Source organism: Astyanax mexicanus, chromosome 7 (assembly GCF_023375975.1).
Source record: "Astyanax mexicanus isolate ESR-SI-001 chromosome 7, AstMex3_surface, whole genome shotgun sequence".
Classification (NCBI taxonomy): Eukaryota; Metazoa; Chordata; class Actinopteri; order Characiformes; family Acestrorhamphidae; genus Astyanax; species Astyanax mexicanus.
In genome coordinates, this window is record NC_064414.1 from 54,408,556 (window position 1) to 54,427,500 (window position 18,945).

The 18,945-nt window shown below is 38.7% G+C and overlaps 1 protein-coding gene across 11 annotated transcripts in view; it reads left to right on the forward strand.

Moving 5' to 3' along the window:
- Positions 1-18,945, forward strand: part of tenm3 (teneurin transmembrane protein 3) — a 1,272,390-nt gene that overhangs the window by 981,843 nt on the left and 271,602 nt on the right. For 9 of the 11 annotated variants that reach the window (XM_049481363.1, XM_049481365.1, XM_049481366.1 and 6 more), the window contains one exon: positions 16,854-17,030. The exons of the other annotated variants lie outside the window; for them this stretch is intronic. In XM_049481363.1, the coding sequence (XP_049337320.1) occupies positions 16,854-17,030 (177 nt within the window). The remainder of the gene's footprint in view (positions 1-16,853; positions 17,031-18,945) is intronic. 11 annotated transcript variants of the gene reach the window in all.

The window sequence follows — 18,945 nt, forward strand, 5'->3', positions numbered from 1 at the left end:
GAAGTACTTCTACTTCGTTATTATGCATCTCTGCATCTGATACAAATTGACACTCCAAAAGTCATGGATATACAGCAGTATGTGTATTGATTATAAAGTGTTACCTCAAGGGACCACTTGGGAATGCCTACACCAGTATGAGTGAGTTGTGAGGTGTTATCTTGTAAGTGAGGTTAAATGTTGGAGTTGGAGTGAGGTCTGATAGTGGGCGCTCAATTTCTGAAGAAGGGCACGTATTTTAAGTAATTATGGTGGCCGGTGGCTTCTGGCTGGAATCGTCCTTGTGAACAGACTCAAATAAACTTTGGCAGAAATCAGTCACATTGTTTAGCTTCCATGGGACATGGCAAAAGTCATGGGATCTAATACTAATGCGTGATTTGTCCAAATGTTTGTAGACACCCCTTCTAATAAATGCTGCATTCAGCTACTTTTAAGTAGCACCCATTAGTAGTACCAGCACACAGCCGTGCAAAAACCCGTAGAAGCGAAGTATTGCCAATAGAATAGGACTCTCTGGAGCAGAAAAGACAGAAACTGTTGGCAGCATGCCTAATGCCAGGCTTTATGTACCCCTCTAAGCTCTTTCTTTCTGCTGCATTAATTCCTGCGCTGTAAAGCAGCACCGTTTCTCCGGCAGGCCGGCTCTGGAGCCAGAGCCGAGATGAATGAGTGGTTAATTTGGCTTTAAGAGAATGACGCTGATCCGGCCTCTCCGCACTCGCGCCTCGGAGCGAGGTGCTAATTTCACACACACTCACAGTGCCCAAAAAACACTCGCTCGCTCGCGGAAAGAAAAGAAAAACGCTGCTCAGGAAACAAGAAGCCAGCCACAAAACAGCCTGCTCCATTCAGCTCCAGACGACAAGGAGAGAGAGAGAGAGAGAGAGAGAGAGAGAGAGAGAGAGAGAGAATAAAAAAAAAACGAAAAGCGACACTTCCAGCCTGTGAATGCTAAGCTATTGATCCTGCTATCTCCGCTCCAGCTTCCCTTTCCTCACCGCGCCACAAAAGAAGAGGAAAAAATCAATAAAGGAAAGGCAAAATTTCCATAATCTCAGACCTCCATTTTACCACCCAATACCAGAACTCATTCGGACTCTCCGGCCCACTGAGCTTTTCCGTTCGGCCATATATTACAGCACTGTGTTTTCATGGGTCATCCACACTGTATAGACAAAAATAATGAATAATTAAATAAATAATGAAAATAATTTCATTATATTAAACTAACAACCAAATAATACAAATAAAACAACAATGGAAAAAAAAATAATCAGAGTATCTTGTATATAGAATAAAGTTTTATTATATTATTATAACGAAGAATTATATAGAGTGTATACTGATTTTCTCTGCCAACTTAACAGTTCTGAACAGTTTGCTTTTCCTTAGTGATGTGAGACTAATTCATTTCATACCTTTATACTTTCTTAGTTTGGTCTGAACCAAAACAGCTTGTGTAAAAGGTGTAGTGAACCACTATCTGGGCCAAATGACCAGAATTTGGTCTGACCAAAAGAGGCAGTTTCTGTCCGGCTCAATTGAACCATTGATTTGTAGTGTGGAAGCACTTTTAAAAATGGTTCAGACTTTCTGACCAATTAGAGGATGATACGACAGCAGATTATGTTCACCTATTAAACAGAAATAAAAAAGCAGAATAACTGGAAATTGGTTTTATTTGATATGCCGTTTATGGTCTTCAATGTGTTCTGTGTATAGTTTTGCTTAAATTCAATTAAACTATATCGTTTTCCGATCTATTAAAAGACCAGGAGTTGGTAGTTCAATAAGCAATGGTTTAATATTGTAGCCGGTCATATTATATATATTATATATAAGTATTAGTATTATATGTGAAATGTATTGTTTCTTCTGAAATTAGAGATAGGTTATTGTTCTTTTGTTGGAGTACAGATCTCTACTGTCCAGGGACGACTTTCTACTAGATTTTTGGAGCATTTCCCTAAAGATTTGAAGTGTTAGTGAGCTCATCCCCTCAAAACTCTCAAACTTGTATTGTATGAAGCTCCATCATTCCAGAGAACACAGTTCCACTGCTCCACAGCTCAGTGCTGGGGGGCTTTATACTCCTCTATAGCCACACACACACACACTCACCCTGTGCTAGATGCTCTGGTCTCCTCCTGGCAGGCTGCAGTGTGTGTCTGTGTGGACAGCAGATTTGTCCCCAGTAGAGTGTGTTCAGATCTCAGTCCGTTTACAGCCAGTTTGGCAGTGTTTTACTGTGAGCTTGTCTTTAACCTCACCAAATGCTGCGTCCATCTCCATCCCTATCCACAGTGTCCACTCCAAAGTGGCACTCGCACCAGACAGCAAGCAGGCCCTTCAGACAGTCTCAATCACTTTCTAAAATTTCAATCATAAATGAAAATTATATAAAACAGGAAAAATCTAAAAATCAGCGTAAAACTAAAAGTTCTGTATATAGAATAAAGTTTTATTATTTATTATCTTGCTACAGCAAAACATTTTTCTTTACTTTCACCCTAAAATGGACAATTAAATAAGAAACACATCCACAGAACAGAACAACACACACAAAATATCAATAAATATAAATAAAAATACAGTAAATAACCTCTATAGAATTGTTCAAACTCTGAACACTGAGGAAGAGAAAATGCATTGGTTCAGACATTGACATTCCAGTGGCTTTCCTAGATAAGGCTCTATTATATAAAAAGAACATCTACTATTTTTTGTTGCTGACAATTTATTTTCCTGCCACCTTAACAGTTGTAGACACTTTGCTTTTCCTTAGTGATGTGAGATTCGTACCACAAAGAGATATTTAACACGAATACACTCTGAGATTTTATTATCAACCCCAAACTCCTTCAGTTTCATAACTACTCTCATACCTTTATACTTAGTCTTAGTTTGGTCTGAACCAAAACAGCATGTTTAATAGATGTAGCAAACCACTGTCCGGGCCGAATGATCAGAATTAAATTAATCTCAAAACAAGAAATTATCAGTTAATTGCCAAAAGTATAAAAAAGTTCCCAACCAATGTTTCTCCAAAAGATACACCTGTTAAAGGTCATACCTGGAGACTGTCTTTAAGATCTTTTAGATTTTACTGGACAGACCAGGCCAAATGGTCCTTTATACCTGCTGTTTTCTGGCAATAGTATAGCTGTTAACCCCACCCAATCACACGCAAATTAATTAACACTAAATAGTGCAATTCCTAAAGGAAATGTCCAAATGCCAAAGTTGCTAAGGTGGTTGCTCAGTTATTGCTTCAATACCAATGTTTGTTGAAAAAAGGTTTCAATGTACTTTTTTAGCTGTTGGTTTCTATGGTGTTACTAATTGATTGCTAGGGTGTTGTTGCTAAGGGCGCATTGCTGTGAGTTGCTAACATCTTGAGAGGTTGCTATGGTGGTTGCTTTGGTTCCATTATTGTTGCTAGGTTTGGTAAATAGATCTCTTGGCCTCAAAAAACGTTGCAATGAGCGAATGAGGACATACTATCCTCTACGATTTACAGTATATAGGAGATATTGTGTCATATCTAGTGCCATATCTAAGGTCAGGAATGTGATTGGCTGCCACAGGTGTCCCTCATGCTGATAATGGATCAGTCATGGATGGGTTTTAAATATCATATAGAGCTTCTTTACATAAATCAAGAAAAGGCCACAGTGATTAAGCGTAACATTAAAAACAATGACAGGTGAAGTGAATAACAGTGACGATCTGGTTTCAATGGTGCCTTGGGTCAAAAGGTTGATACAGTATAGTATAGTATATTATAGTATAGTATAGTATAGTATAGTATAGTATAGTATAGTATAGTATAGTATAGTATAGTATAATATTAGGCAGTGAATTAATTAATCTGAGACAATGAACTAAACGAACTAAACTGTGATGTTCTAGACGAATGGGTCAGAACATCTCCAGAACATCAAGCAGGTCTTGTGGGGTGTTCCTGGTATGCAGTGGTCAAAATCTACCTAAAGTGTTCCAAGGAACAACAACCACGGTTATGGGTTCCCAGAGGCTAATTGATGGTTATGGAGGTTCATCTTCTGCTGATTCCTAAAGGAAGTCTTATGGAGTCCATCCCTCAACAACCTAGAGTTATTTATTTTAATGTTACGGCTAATTGCTGTATATTTGATTGAATAATTAATATAAAATAAGTTTTATCCAGTGATCTAAGTAGACTATATGGACAAAAGTATTGGGACACTTGTTCTTTCATTGTTTCTTCTGAAATCAAGGGTATTAAAATGGTTTTATCCTGCTTTTGTGAGAGCAACTCTCCTGCCTTATAAAAGAAAAATGCATTTAAGTATGGAAAAGTACATACTTTTAACATTAAAAATAATTTGTACTTAAATACATACTAAATGTACTATTTTTGAAAAACTTACAGCAACTTAGGTATATTTCAACTGTAATTAAGCTGTATTTAAATACAACATATATAGATTATAGATAGATTAGATAGATAGCAATAGAGTTCCTCTATGTATTGATGCACATGTTGTATACACCTTAATGATACTGTGCACTTTAAGCAGTATTTAATTTCACTATATATTTTTTCTATCAACACAACTTATTATTTAAAGCATGTTGCTTAAAAATACATTTTATGGAAATACAGAAATGTACATTGAATGTGTATTTTTATCTTATAAGTATATTCATTTGAAAATGTACATTTAGTATTTTTTACCTAATTTGAACATATTTTTATTGCTCATTTTAAGTGTACTTCCTTTTTACAAGGGTTTGTACTGTCCAGGGAAGACTCCTACTAGATTCTACTAGGTTTTGGTAGAACATTGCTGTGAGGGTTTGATTGCATTCTGTGATTAGAGCCCAGGTTTGGATGGAGCACCAGCAATCCAGAGAGTACAGATCGATGATGAGAGGCTTTATACCCCATTTAGCTCATGCCTGGTATTAGTTTATCTGCTCCAGAGAGTCCTATTTTATTGGCATTACTTGCATATTGGTGTCAGCAAAGGGTGCAACTTACAATAGTGTAATTAAGCATTCATCATATAGGGTGTCTACAAATATTTGGACCTTTAATGCTCAAGTTTTGTATTGTATCTCTGTGCAGTGCTGTTTGGGACAAGGCCAATTATAAATGACCATCAAATTTAGTGGACGACTCTGATTCTCCCCAGTTTTTTCTTTTGGCCTAATAAACCAGAGTTATTTAAAGACTTTTATCCAATGTAATCTCAGTCAAGCTGTGCTTTTGATTTGACTGTGTGTTAGTGTGTGTGTGTGTGTGTGTGTGTGTGTGTGTGTTATTGGCAGATTGAAGCTGGCTCTGTAGTCCAGCAGCTGTGGTGTGAGGGGTCCAGGCAGTCTCGGGGGGTTTATGGCCATGCTGGAGCAGAGAGCAGGGAGGATTTGAGTGTGTGTGTGTGTGTGTGTGTGTGGGAGCAAGAGCCAGACTGACCTCTCCAGCCCCCCAAAGCCCACTTAGACAAGGAGTTTCTCTCAGTCTCTCTCTTTTATCCTCGCTCTCTCTCACTAACTGCCTCATTCTCCCTCTCGCTTTGTTCATTAAACCACCTGGTGGAACGAGCACTTCTGTGCCAAACGGAGGAACCCAGGCAAAGTGAACGCACAGCGTTTATTACAGCAGCAGGAGTGTGAGCGAGTGTGAGCGAGTGTGCTTGTAAAATACACTGTGCAACATAAAAATACACACAAATCAATGTAAATGTTGTAAATAAAATGTATTTATAGCAAGTACTGAAGAGTTTGTAGTGTTCAGAATAATATTGTAATCATAGTAGACACTGATTCATTCATTATAGATCTTAAATATTTCCTAGTGTATTCTGAGTAATACATTGTAGATAATGAATCATTCATGTTAGGTAGCGAATCATTCGTAATACATTCTGAGCGTTTCATAGCCAATCATGAATATTTTTTTAGTGAATATTGAATCTTTTTTTTTGTTTGTGAATACTGAATCCTTTATAGTAGATACTGAATTATTTATAGTAAATACTGAACCATTCATAGTGGCTACTGAACAATTTATAGTACAAACCGAATAATTCTTAGTAGATACTGAATCATTTTTAGTGAATACTGAATTATTTATAGTCGATACTGAATAATTCATAGAAGACACTGAATAATGTGTAGTTGATAATGTATAATTTATAATAGATACTAAATTGTTCATAGTGACTACTGAACAATTCATAGTGGATACTGAACAGTTCATAGTGGATACTGAACAGTTTATAGTAGGTACTGCATAATTGCTTTTATTATGGTACCTTTTTAAACCATGTTTTAACTGAATCTTTACTAGTAAATGGTGGATAAATTCATAGTGGATACTGAACAATTCATAGTGGATACTGAACAGTTCATAGTGGATACTGAACAGTTTATAGTAGGTACTGCATAATTGCTTTTATTATGATACTATTTAAACCATGTTTTAACTGAATCTTTACTAGTAAATGGTGGATAAATTCATAGTGGATACTGAACAATTCATAGTGGATACTGAACAGTTCATAGTGGATACTGAACAGTTTATAGTAGGTACTGCATAATTGCTTTTATTATGATACTATTTAAACCATGTTTTAACTGAATCTTTACTAGTAAATGGTGGATAAATTCATAGTGGATACTGAACAATTCATAGTGGATACTCAGTTATTCATAGTAATAGTTAATAATATATACTTAACAACACATAGTGATTACTGAATATTACATTCTAGATATACTGATTAATTCACAGTAGTTCAATAATAGAAAAAAGTAATATTTTACAATAGATACCAAATGATTAATAGCACATACTGAATAATTCAAAGTAGATACTGGATAATGCATATAAGATAATGAATTATTCATACTGGATATTCAATAATTCACAGTAGCTCTCAACTTATAGATCTCTGTGTATAAATGTATGTTTAATAATAATAATAATAATAATAATAATAATAATAATAATCATGATAAGAAGAAGAAGAAGAAGAAGAAGAACAGAAATGGTAAATACTAAATGTGTTTTTTTTAGTTAAATTAATAATAAGTCTTTAGTTTAGTTTAGTCTTTCAGAGAACTAAATATAAAGCTCTTCTCTGTCTTGCTGTGTTTGGGACGTCCCGGTTCAGCCCTGTCCTGCTCTCCTGCTGCCTCTCTTTCAGCTGCTCTGAATGATCTGACTCAGTCCTCACTCATATCTGCTGCAGTCTGGAATTCTGACACAGTGGGAATTCCACAGAAAACGCTTTTCACTACAAGTTTCCCAGACCATTGTACGACCAGTCAGACAGTGGGCATGTGTGTGTGTGTGTGTGTGTGTGTAGAGAGAGAGAGAGAGAGAAAGAGAGAGAGAGAGGGAGTGTGAGATGTTTATTCCATCAGCATATGAAAGCTGTCCAGCGTAAGGCTTTTGTGTTTGTGTGTTTTTGTTTGTATTGCTCTTGTGTGTTTCAGTCACCCCTGCTGTGTGTGAGACTGGTTTGTTAAAGAAGTGTGAGTTTTACTATGAGATTTTGTGTGTGAATCAGCTATGCATCCGAAAATATAAAAATAACAGTTGTTTTGTCTAGCCTCAAATATGTTAATAGTTTTGGTACCTTAAGGAGCATCTTTCTCTCAGATAAAGTTAATAATATATCTTTATTAAAGAAAAAGTCTTAAAGTCTTATTTGTCATGTTTAACTGTTATAGTAGGATAGAGTTCAGTTTGTTAAGGCTCTAATTGTTCTTTTATTTTGTACATGACTGTTCCTGTATTTTTGTATTATTTATTTTGTTATGTTGCACATTGCTGTTTTAATAGTGCACACTGCTGCTATAAAAAAAGCCACTAGATGACATTACATATATATCTTAATTAAATTATTTAAATTTGACCATTAGTGCCTAATGTGGTGCATTACAGATCACTTGTATCACTTTGCATCACTTATATCAAGACCACCTTTTGAAATACGATATTGTAAACTAATCTAAAACTGGCAAAGGCCTGAAATAAAATCGAATCGAGGATTTACAAAATCGTATATATATATATGTATATATATATGGTCTGGAGCAGCTGTGAATACATGACCCTAAGGTCACCATGCCCGAGGCCAAGAATGAAGCATGGCCCATAGGGATATAAAATACTCCAGCATTATGAAGGATGGAGCTCCATCCAGTAACTCCAGTAACTTTTTAGTTTAGCTGGAAGAGCAGAACTCATCATCCAACCTCAATCAGAACATGACCTCACCAGTTCTCTCATACTACAACCTGAATACAATCAAATCCTCCTCACAGCAATGTTCAAACATATAGCATAAAGCCTTTGAGCTTTTGCAGAAGAGTAAGAAAAAGGAAACAGCGATTAGATTATATAAACATGGACAAATGGACCAATGAAGTATTGGGACACCCGCTTATTCATTGTTTCGCAAGAAATAGAAGAAAGGTTATCAATTATTTTATTTTTTTTGCTGCTTTTATTGTAGTAACTGTCTTTTTTTCTTGATTCTAAAGCTGCACTGAAATGAATGGGTTTAAATTAGTTTTTTCTATCTATATATCAATATATTATTGATTTATACCCTTGAGAAATGTGTTTTCCATAATAATGTATAAAATAAATCCTTTACATTATCTATACTATTTGGACAAAAGTATTGGGACACCTGCTTATATGATGTTTATTCTGAAATAAAGAGTATTAAAAGGAATGTATTCTGCTACAATCCAGGGAAAACGTTTGACTGAATTTTAGACAAAAACTGTTGTGAGGGGTTGATTGCTTTCAGCCACAAGAGCTCAGATTAGTGAGATAAGTCAAGATGATGGATGACACAGTTCCAGGCATTATGGTGCCAATAGGTTCATAGATTCATGTATGTCAGTCTGTTCCTAATCTTTTGGCAATGTTTTACAAGCTCTCTGTGTGCACAACTACATCAGAAATGGGTGCAACTTAGAGCAACTGAATGTCATAGCATTCATTAGAAGTATCTGACATATAGTGTGTGTGTGTGTGTGTGTGTGTGTGTGTGTGTGTGTGGTATATATGTGATGTCATTCTTCTCTCTCCTCTCGTTACACACACTAGCTGTGTGATAATGACTCAGTGCTGTTATCTCACCCTCTTTCAGAAGGGGTTCCAACATCCCGATCGATCACACACACACACACACACACACTCTCTCACTCACACACACACACACACATTCTCCAGCCCCAAACAAATGGCCCTCCCAGCCAACACATCAGCGTCACACAGAGCCCAAATGAAGACGGATTCTCTCTAACTGAGTTTTGGATGAACCCGAGTGATCGAGGGAGGGAGCTGATCCATAATTCCGTCATTACGATCCGGAGAAGAGCCGTACTTTTCCTGCTCAAAGCCGAGCGCTATTCGATTTACAATGATTCACTACACACTCGCGCTGATGGGACCGGCGGAAGCGAGCGGAGGAACTCGGAGACGAATATAATATCACTCATTCTCTACCCATCACACACACACACACACACACACATAACACACACTCTATAACAAAGGCCTGCTGCTATATGCGTTCCTGCTCGAGCATCCAGTATGAATTCTACAAGCCTTAATGTGATGCTTCAGAACCTGTAACATTTGGTTTCAATTACTGATTGGGATCAATCACTTTTCCACTTCTGATATGTGATACCAAACATCAGTACACTATACTATAAAACTAAAATCACCACAATGTTTTAACATGCACAGGTTAGAAGGCATACTTCTATAAGCATGGACTTTGGAAAAACATCTCTTAAAGATGAAGCCACCACAGGTTTAAGCCCCTTTTGGCTGCTAGCAGTATGATGTGATCTAATTGTTCTCCTCTAAGCTGTGTTTCCCTTTTCAATGCCCAAACAATTCCAAAACTTACTTGTCCTTTGCTAGGCAAGGCAAGTTTCATTGTACAGCTCCTTTTAATACACTTAGGCAACACAAAGTGCTTTACAGAAAGATTTATAAGAAATTATATAAGAAAAGAATAAAAAGTAATACAAACTATACAGCTCTGGAAAAAAATAAGAGACCACGTAAAAAAATAAGTTTCTTTGATTTTACTGAATTGAAAACCTCTGGAATATAATCAAGAGGAAGATGGATGATCACAAACCATCAAACCACCAAACTGAACTGCTTGAATTTTTGCACCAGGAGTAAAGCAGCATAAAGTTATCCAAAAGCAGTGTGTAAGACTGGTGGAGGAGAACATGATGCAAAGATGCATGAAAAAAAAAACTGTTGTTAACAGGGTTATTCCACCAAATATTGATTTCTGAACTCTTAAAATCTCTTAATGAATATAAACTTGTTTTCTTTGCATTATTTGAGGTCTGAAAGCTCTGTATCTTTTTTTGTTATTTCAGCCATTTCTCATTTTCTGTAAATAAATGCTCTAAATGACAATATTGTTATTTGGAATTTGGGAGAAATGTTGTCTGTAGTTTATAGAATAAAACATCAATGTTCATTTTACTCAAACATAAACCTATATTATATTTATTATATTATATTATATTATATTATATGTTATAAGACATTGTAATTAACAGTAAAAGCAATTTATATATTTCTTTGTTAGACAGTCAGCTAATATTAGTGAAGTTTAAGGATTAGGTAGTATTGGTATTTGGTCTCAGTCAGAGATATGATGTTTGATAGCCCAGTGTTAATGATTTGTGATTGGTTGGTGTGTATTGATTAATACCCTAAACACACACACACACACGCCTCTAAAGGCCTGACTCATGGCACTCAATACATACTAAAATATTTATATCTTCATAATTATTAACACCACTAATGATTCCTACACACACACACACATACACACACACACACACACACCTCTCACTGTTTAATTTATCTTTTCATAAAATCCATGGCGTAATTCAGTTTACGGTTCTGTTACACTCTGAATGAATGATTGAACAAATCAAAGAAGTGAATCAATTAATTATAGAAAGACGAAGACGAATGAACAGATGAATAAATGATGGAATTAATGAATCAACTACCAAATAAGGATTGAATTAACCAAACAAACTAATAAATAAATAAATGAATGAAAGAAATGAATGAAAAAGTGGACAAATTGAAGATTAAATAAATGAAAAAAAATGATAAATGAACAAACGAATGAATGAGTTATGGAATAAATGATTAAATAAAATGAAGAAACTAATAAATAAACAAATGAATGTATGGATTAACAAGATGACAAATTCAAGATTAAATGATGAAACCATTGATGAATTAACAAATGAATGAATAAATAATGGAACAAATAAATTAACAACTAATGAGTGAATGAACTAATGGCAAGAATGAACTGAGGAAAAATTCAATTATTGAATGAATGCCTTTATTCTGAACTCTCAGAGATATGACTGAAACAGGGTTGTATATTTACCTAGGAATGAAAGAATGTGTACATTAGACGCACAATGTTCTCTTTTGCCGTACCACACACTCTCTCTCACACACACACACACACACACACACACACTCACAGGAAGCCGTCTGTCAGCACCCTCATGACTCTAGCGGGGAAAAACACACACCTCTGCCCAGACGGTGATGTATCCCAGTGGGTGCTCTGAACAGAGTGTGTATCTGATCCTACAGATTTCCTGCCGAGATATGGAGCACAGAGTGTGTGGAGGTGTGTGTTAGTGTGTGTTAGTGTGTGTTGGTGTGTGTTAGTGTGTGTTATCTGGAGGCTGCAGTGTGTGTAGACACAGCTGCTGTGAGTGATTCAACTACCAGGAGTCTAGATCAGTATTAATCATTGTGTAGACACCTCTCTCTCTCTCTCTCTCTCTCTCTCTCTCTCTCTCTCTCTCTCTCTCTCTTTACCAAGAGGTTCATTTCACACATGGCCTGTCGGGTGAGCGAGGGAGAGAGAGACACTACAGGCATTGTTCCGGTCCAAAAGAAACAAACACACTCTGGGTCTCTGGTATTCAGTTTGTGTGTGTGTGTGTGTGTGTGTGTGTGTCTGTGTGTGTGTGTTCCTGAAACATTCAGTGAGCTACCTTGGATTTTTTTTTTTTATTGATAGAGCGTTGCTAGGTGGTTGCTAGGGTGATGCAGTATAAAAGATTACACTACTACACTCTGTTCTTGTTGGATGCGCTGTGTTTTTTTTTCTCTTGATGGTATCTCTGGTGAGTGCTTATCTGTTGCCATACAGTTGCCAGGGTTTGTGAATCAGTTGTCAAATTGTTTCTAGGCTGTTGCTATGGCATCTCAGGTGGTTTCAAGTGTATCGATAGCATATATTTTTTATTGCAAAATAATTGATGCACAAGACTTATTTTTGTTGGATGCACTGTGTTTTTCCTGATGATACTGTATCTATGGTGGGTGCTATGCTGTCGCGAGATAGATGGTTGCTAGGAAGATGTTTTTAGGGTGGTTGCTAGGGTGCTCCCAAGTAGATGCTACCAGTTATCCTAAAGTTGTTACTAGAATACTATATGTCCACTATTTCCAAAACTATTTCCAAACCTGCATTGCTGTGTTTGGTGATGTGAGGTTTGGATGGAGCTGCAACACCCAGGCTGTTGCTAGGTGGTTGCCAGTGTATATTAAGTGGTTATTAAGGTGTTTCAAGGCTTCAGCTCACCTGCTAAATATATCTGTACTGTACTTCTGTATAGAGTATTAACTCCAGGCTTGGAAGATGGGAAAGGGAGAAAAGGAGTAAAGCTACTTATAATAATGGTTTGAAGTGTGTGAAAGAATAGATGATGATGATGATGATGATGATGATGATGATAATGCAGTTTTGTGTGCATCACAAATAATCGATGTGTATATTTACCTATTTACGTGTGTGTGTGTATGTGGCAGAGCGCTGATGGGGCAGCCTGGCACTCAACAGTTTTCTCTTCTTATTTTTTTTTTCTCTAGGAGTTAGGGAGGAATAACAATGAGAAAGAGAGAGAGAGAGAGAGAGAGAAAGAGAGATGGAAAGGGAGAGAGGAAATGAGTTTGAAAAAAACAGCAGCAACAGCAAGATTACACACAGCCAGCTACATTTTAGATTAGTCACACACACACACACACACACACACTTACACACACACATTTAATTTCCCCCTCTCTCCCCAGGCTCACAGGTATTTACCGTCTCTCTCTCTCTCTCTCTCTCTCTCTCTCTCTCTCTCACACACACACACACACACACACCTGTGGAGATCAGTGTGTGGAGAGAGCCTCTTCAACACCCTCAGAATTCCTCTCCATATAAGGAACTCAGTCGGACGGAGGATCAGTTTTATGAAACGTTTCAGTATCAGCTCCTGCCCAGTGTAGGAATGTCCAGCTTTAGTGCTATTATGAGTCTAACTGGTTTAGCTGATTGGTCAATTGATTGACCAGATTATGCATTGACCAGGATAGATCATGCTTTGGTTTGAGTTTGTTGGTTTAACTGGCCTTCCATCTTCGCGACGTGGCCGGGCTCATCTGTTTGAATGGGCAGAGACCTTAATACTGGAAATTAAACATTGGGTTTATGTAGAGCTGGGCGATTAATTGATTTTATCGATTAATTCGAATTTACAGTTAAGGACGATGTGTTTTTATAAAATCGATTTTCTCTGAGTTTTCACCACCGACGCGCCAGTGAGCTTAGCCCCGCCCCTCTCTCCCGCATGCAGCCACGCCCCTTTTTCCCTCCCTCCCTTAATAAAATAAAAAACTGCTTTTATAATAACATTTAACAACACAGCAAAAAACTGATTTATGTAATTCACGTAAAAAGAGTTATTTTGAGACGTGACTGCCTATTTTAAAAGCAACAGAAGTTGTTCATTTGTTAGAGTTCATTTGTATAATTTCTAACATATTTAGAGTGTTTTTTACTCACTTTTTTCTCTCTCACAATGTTAATCCTTTACAGCTTCAAAAGCATGTATTATGCAAATCAGGTGATGGCGTCATTTAGCGACTTCTAGCGACTTTTAGGAGATTTTGTTAAGGGAAAAAATAGATTTAAATCGAAAATTTGATTTTTTTTTAAAAATCAAAGATTTTTTTTTTCCCAGCTCTAGGTTAATGTTTCCGAAACATATTTCAAGTCAAAATGAATAAAAACCTTATGAACAGTTTGCTGCATTTGACTCAATAATGTACAAAAAAGCTTGATTTGTCTGTTTGTTTCGGCTACTGCGGTTGCGCAGATCTCCACAGTGACAGAGGATAGGGCTTCCCCACAAGCACACTGACTGTCGTCTGCTCTCAGTACAATCAGGAAGCTGATTGGACTGAATCCTTGTTTAGAGACCATGATGAGTGTTACGAGAAATCCCATTAATACTGTAGTCAGTATCTGAAGCATTTTCACCAGAGTGAACAACCCAACAAAGCCAGTATTACTAGCATAATCAAGTTGGTGGATTATTTTAGCTTTGAACAATATAGTAGGCTTTTGATTGAGTTTGCTCATTGTTTTTTTATTTATTTAAGGCCAATTACCCAACCCACTCCCCTATCACTAGTGATGCCCCAATCCAAGAAGGGTGAAGACCAGCACCCGCCTCCTCCGATACATGTGAAGTTAGCCACTGCCTCTTTTTAAACTGTTGAATAGCATCACAGTGCACTCGGTTTAAATCGCAGCGAATCGGTTCTGATACATCAGCTCACAGACGCAGCCTTGTGCTGATCCACATCACCCTAGAAGTGATGAAGGGAAAGAGCACCATCTACTTACTGTACCTACCCAGAGGGAGGAAAGACAATTGTGCTCTCTCAGGACTTCGGCAGCTGATGTCAAGTTACATGAACGGGATTTGAAACAGCGATTTCCTGATTATATTGGGAATTACTGGCTCAACCAAATTAGCTATCCAGTGACATTTGTCATTCTAATGCACCATCCAGTCCGTCAAACTCAAACAAACAAATAAAACATATTATTTCCTCTAAATACCCAGCTTATATCATTTAGAACCAAATAAGTCAAATGAGGTTCTCTTATGGCATGAGGGGGAAGCTCGCTGTGAGGTTCTCTGTCCTGAATGACCCAGTAAAGTCACTTTCACTGACTGAACTGATCAGCCAGTGTCTCTCTCTCTCTCTCTCTCTCTCTCTCTCTCTCTCTCTCTCTCTCTCTCTCTCTCGCTCTCTCTCTCTCTCTCTCTCTCTCTCGCTCTCTCTCTCTCGCTCTCTCTCTCTCGCCGGTCTTTGTGGCTGGGGAACGGGCTAATGGAGCTGTGGTCGTGGTGGTGGTGAGTGAGGGATTGTGTGTGTGTGTGTGTGTGTGTGTGTGTGTGTGTCCGTCCCTGTGGGCCTCAGGATAATTGTGTTTCAGTCTGAGACACACTCCTTCCACGCCAGCAGCTCTGTGGAAATAAAACCTGCAGTAATTAAAAGGAATTCATTTGTTGTTTTTGTCCCTCTCGCGCCCTCTCTCTCTCTCTCTCTCTCTCTCTCTCTCTCTCTCTCTCTCTCTCTCTCTCTCTGTGTCTCTGTGTAAATTAATGAATACAAAAGGATCAAAAAATGAATGATTGTTACGCTAGGACAAGGTTTAAAAACCTAAACTGCGAAAGAAAGAGAAATAAAATAAGGATTTTTTCAAATAAACAATGAAATATCCTGTGTACAGTGTATACACAATGTTGAACTTTGGTGCACTTATATATATATATATATATATGTGTGTGTGTTTTGGGTGCCTGGTTTCTGTGTGTGTATGTGTGTGTGTGTGTGTATGTGTGTATGAACATGATGGAATGCTCACTCTGAGGGAACTGGCAGCTGTCGAGAAAGCCGTCAGCGCTGATGGAGAAATTAGAAAACAGAAAACGACTCAATCAGCGATTCAGCTCCGTGCTTTCACCCCTCCATCGTCACTTTCCACCCCCCCAGAGTTCATAAAGCGCAGCACCAGGCCCACCAGCACGAGCATGTGGTGGGTGAGGGCACTGAGAGGCCTGGTATTAACCTCTGTCTCCACTGGTCTAATCGTTACAGGTGTAGGTTCAGGAATTTGGATGACAGATGATGGAAAATAATGCTAAATTATGGTAAACATATCTGCTATTTTCTATTGTCCAGATATGTGTGCATGTTAGTTCCACCCTGTGTGGAAACTTAAAACCTCCCCATAAGATCCCCAAGAACGGGACCGCTCACAATACACTGTGCACGCAAGATGGCTGAGTGCATGACGAAATATTCGGGTAAAAGTGCACCAAGTTGCCTAATGATATGAAGGTTGGAAGAAAAGTTTGGAGGTGGGCCATGATGCTACCAGGGACCACAGTCAGGATATGCAGGACTTGGATAAGCAGGTTAGCCGCAGTGCTAACAGCTGGATTTGGCACGGTTGGAGCTACAATGCTATTTATGTTCACCTAGTTCAGTATAAACTTCTGTATACCCCCCCAATACATTCTGTATTCATATACAGTAGCTAGTGTACTAGATCCCTATTAGGAATACTACGCTATTAGGATTAGGTGTCCATGAGGTACCAGGATCATAATCTCAGTAATGCATTAACGAGGTCTCCTCTGTGATCTCATTTCCATCCCGATTGGCCATGTCTATGTTACGCTTCCACATTCTCACTCATCTTCACTTTTCAAAGGCTTGTTCATGTAAAGCTCTGTGAATGCTGCATGTTTTACACGTTCACTCTCGCTTTTCTCTTTAAGTTCTTCTCTCTCTCTCTCTCTCTCTCTCTTTCGCAACGCTGCATTTTCCATTTTTCAGTTTTGCGTTTTCGTTGATTTTTTGTTCCATTTTGTGTTTGTGTTGTTTGGGTTCTCTGTAGGTTCTCCCATGCCATCCTCTCTCTCCAGTCCATCAGAGCATTGCCATTCGCAGCCTCCATCCCCCAGCCTCCATGACCCCCAGCGTGCCGAGCTCCGCAGCGCCGCCCTGCAGGCCGCGCACTCCCAGGAGGAGTTCAGTCTGTATAGAGCTGTAGCTCACACCGCCTCCACTGAGGGTAAGCCAACGAGGCCAGCCACACTCTCTCTATATATCTACCTCTTTACCTCTCTTCCCCACTGCTTATCCATCCATTTATCCATCCATCTCACTGCCTATACATTCATCTACCTCTCTATCCCACTGCCTATCCATCTACCTCTCTACCTCACTGCCTATCCATTCATCTACCTCACTGTCTGTTCATCCATCTACCTCTTTACCTCTCTTCCCCACTGCTTATCCATCTATTTATCCATCCATCTCACTGCCTATACATTCATCTACCTCTCTATCCCACTGCCTATCCATCTACCTCTCTACCTCACTGCCTATCCATTCATCTACCTCACTGTCTGTTCATCCATCTACCTCTTTACCTCTCTTCCCCACTGCTTATCCATCTATTTATCCATCCATCTCACTGCCTATACATTCATCTACCTCTCTACCCCATTGCCTATCCATCTACCTCTCTACCTCACTGCCTATCCATTCATCTACCTCACTGTCTGTTCATCCATCTACCTCTTTACCTCTCTTCCCCACTGCTTATCCGTCCTTTTATCCATCCATCTCACTGCCTATACATTCATCTACCTCTCTACCCCATTGCCTATCCATCTACCTCTCTACCCCATTGCCTATCCATCTACCTCTCTACCTATACCTATCCATTCACCTACCTCACTGTCTGTTCATCCATCTACCTCTTTACCTCTCTTCCCCACTGCTTATCCGTCCTTTTATCCATCCATTTACCTTTCTACTACTCTATCTCACTGCCTATCCATTAATCTACCTCTCTATCTCACTGCCTATCCATCCATCCATATACATCTCTAACTCACTACATCACTGCCTGTCCATTTATCTCCCTCTTTACCTCACTGTATGTTCATCCATCTGCCTCTATACCTCTATTTCTCACTGCCAATCAATGTATCTACCTCACTACCTCACTACCTATATATCCACTTATCCATCCATCTCTATATACAGTTCATTTGACTGTCCACTCATCATTCATTCATGCATTCATCCATCCACCCACCCATCCTCTTCATTCATTCTTCCAACCATCCATCCACCCTTTATTCATTCATCCATCCATTCATCCATCCCTCCTTCCATCCATCCATCCATCCATCCACCTATTGATCCACCCATCTCTGTCATTCATTCATTCACCTGTTTATCCACCCATCCTTCCATGTATTCATCCACCATCCCATCACTCCATCCATCCATCCATCCATCTTTCTGTCTGTCTGTCTGTCTGTCTATCCAAACAACCGACCCACCCATCCTCGTCATTCATTAATTTATTCACCCATCCATCCACTCATCATTCACTTTTCCATTATTGCATCACTCCATTCATTTTAATCCATCTGACTCTCTGTCTGTTCTTCTGGCCATGTCTTTCCATCTTTTGGTCTGCCTCTTTGCTTTCTGCTAGTTTGTTCTTCTATCTATCCATTTATCCATTTATTAATCCATGCATCTCTCACTCTCTCTCTCTCTCTCTCTCTCTCTCTCTCTCTCTCTCTTTAAAGTCTCATTGAGTTATAGTGGAGTACACACACTGGGCCGTGTGGAGAGTTTTATTGGAGCGATGTCACATCTGATCAGCGTCCGGCGGCTCTGGTGGAGAGTGTGGACGTTTGGGGTGTGTGTGTGTGTTTGAGGAGGTGGGTGCTGTGTGTGAGTGTGTGTGTATGTGTGTGTGTGTGAGAGGAGGTGGGTGGTGTGTGTTGGGTGATGTTTAGTGCCTGGCCGCTCCTCTGTCAGTTCACTGCTTGTTTTTCAGACCAGAAACGTTCCTCTGCTTTTTCTCTGGGATTTAATTCTCTATTGCTCTGCAGTTAAGTGGGATCAGAGTGTGTGTGTGTGTGTGTGTGTGTGTGGAATGAATGAAAGCCTGCACAAAA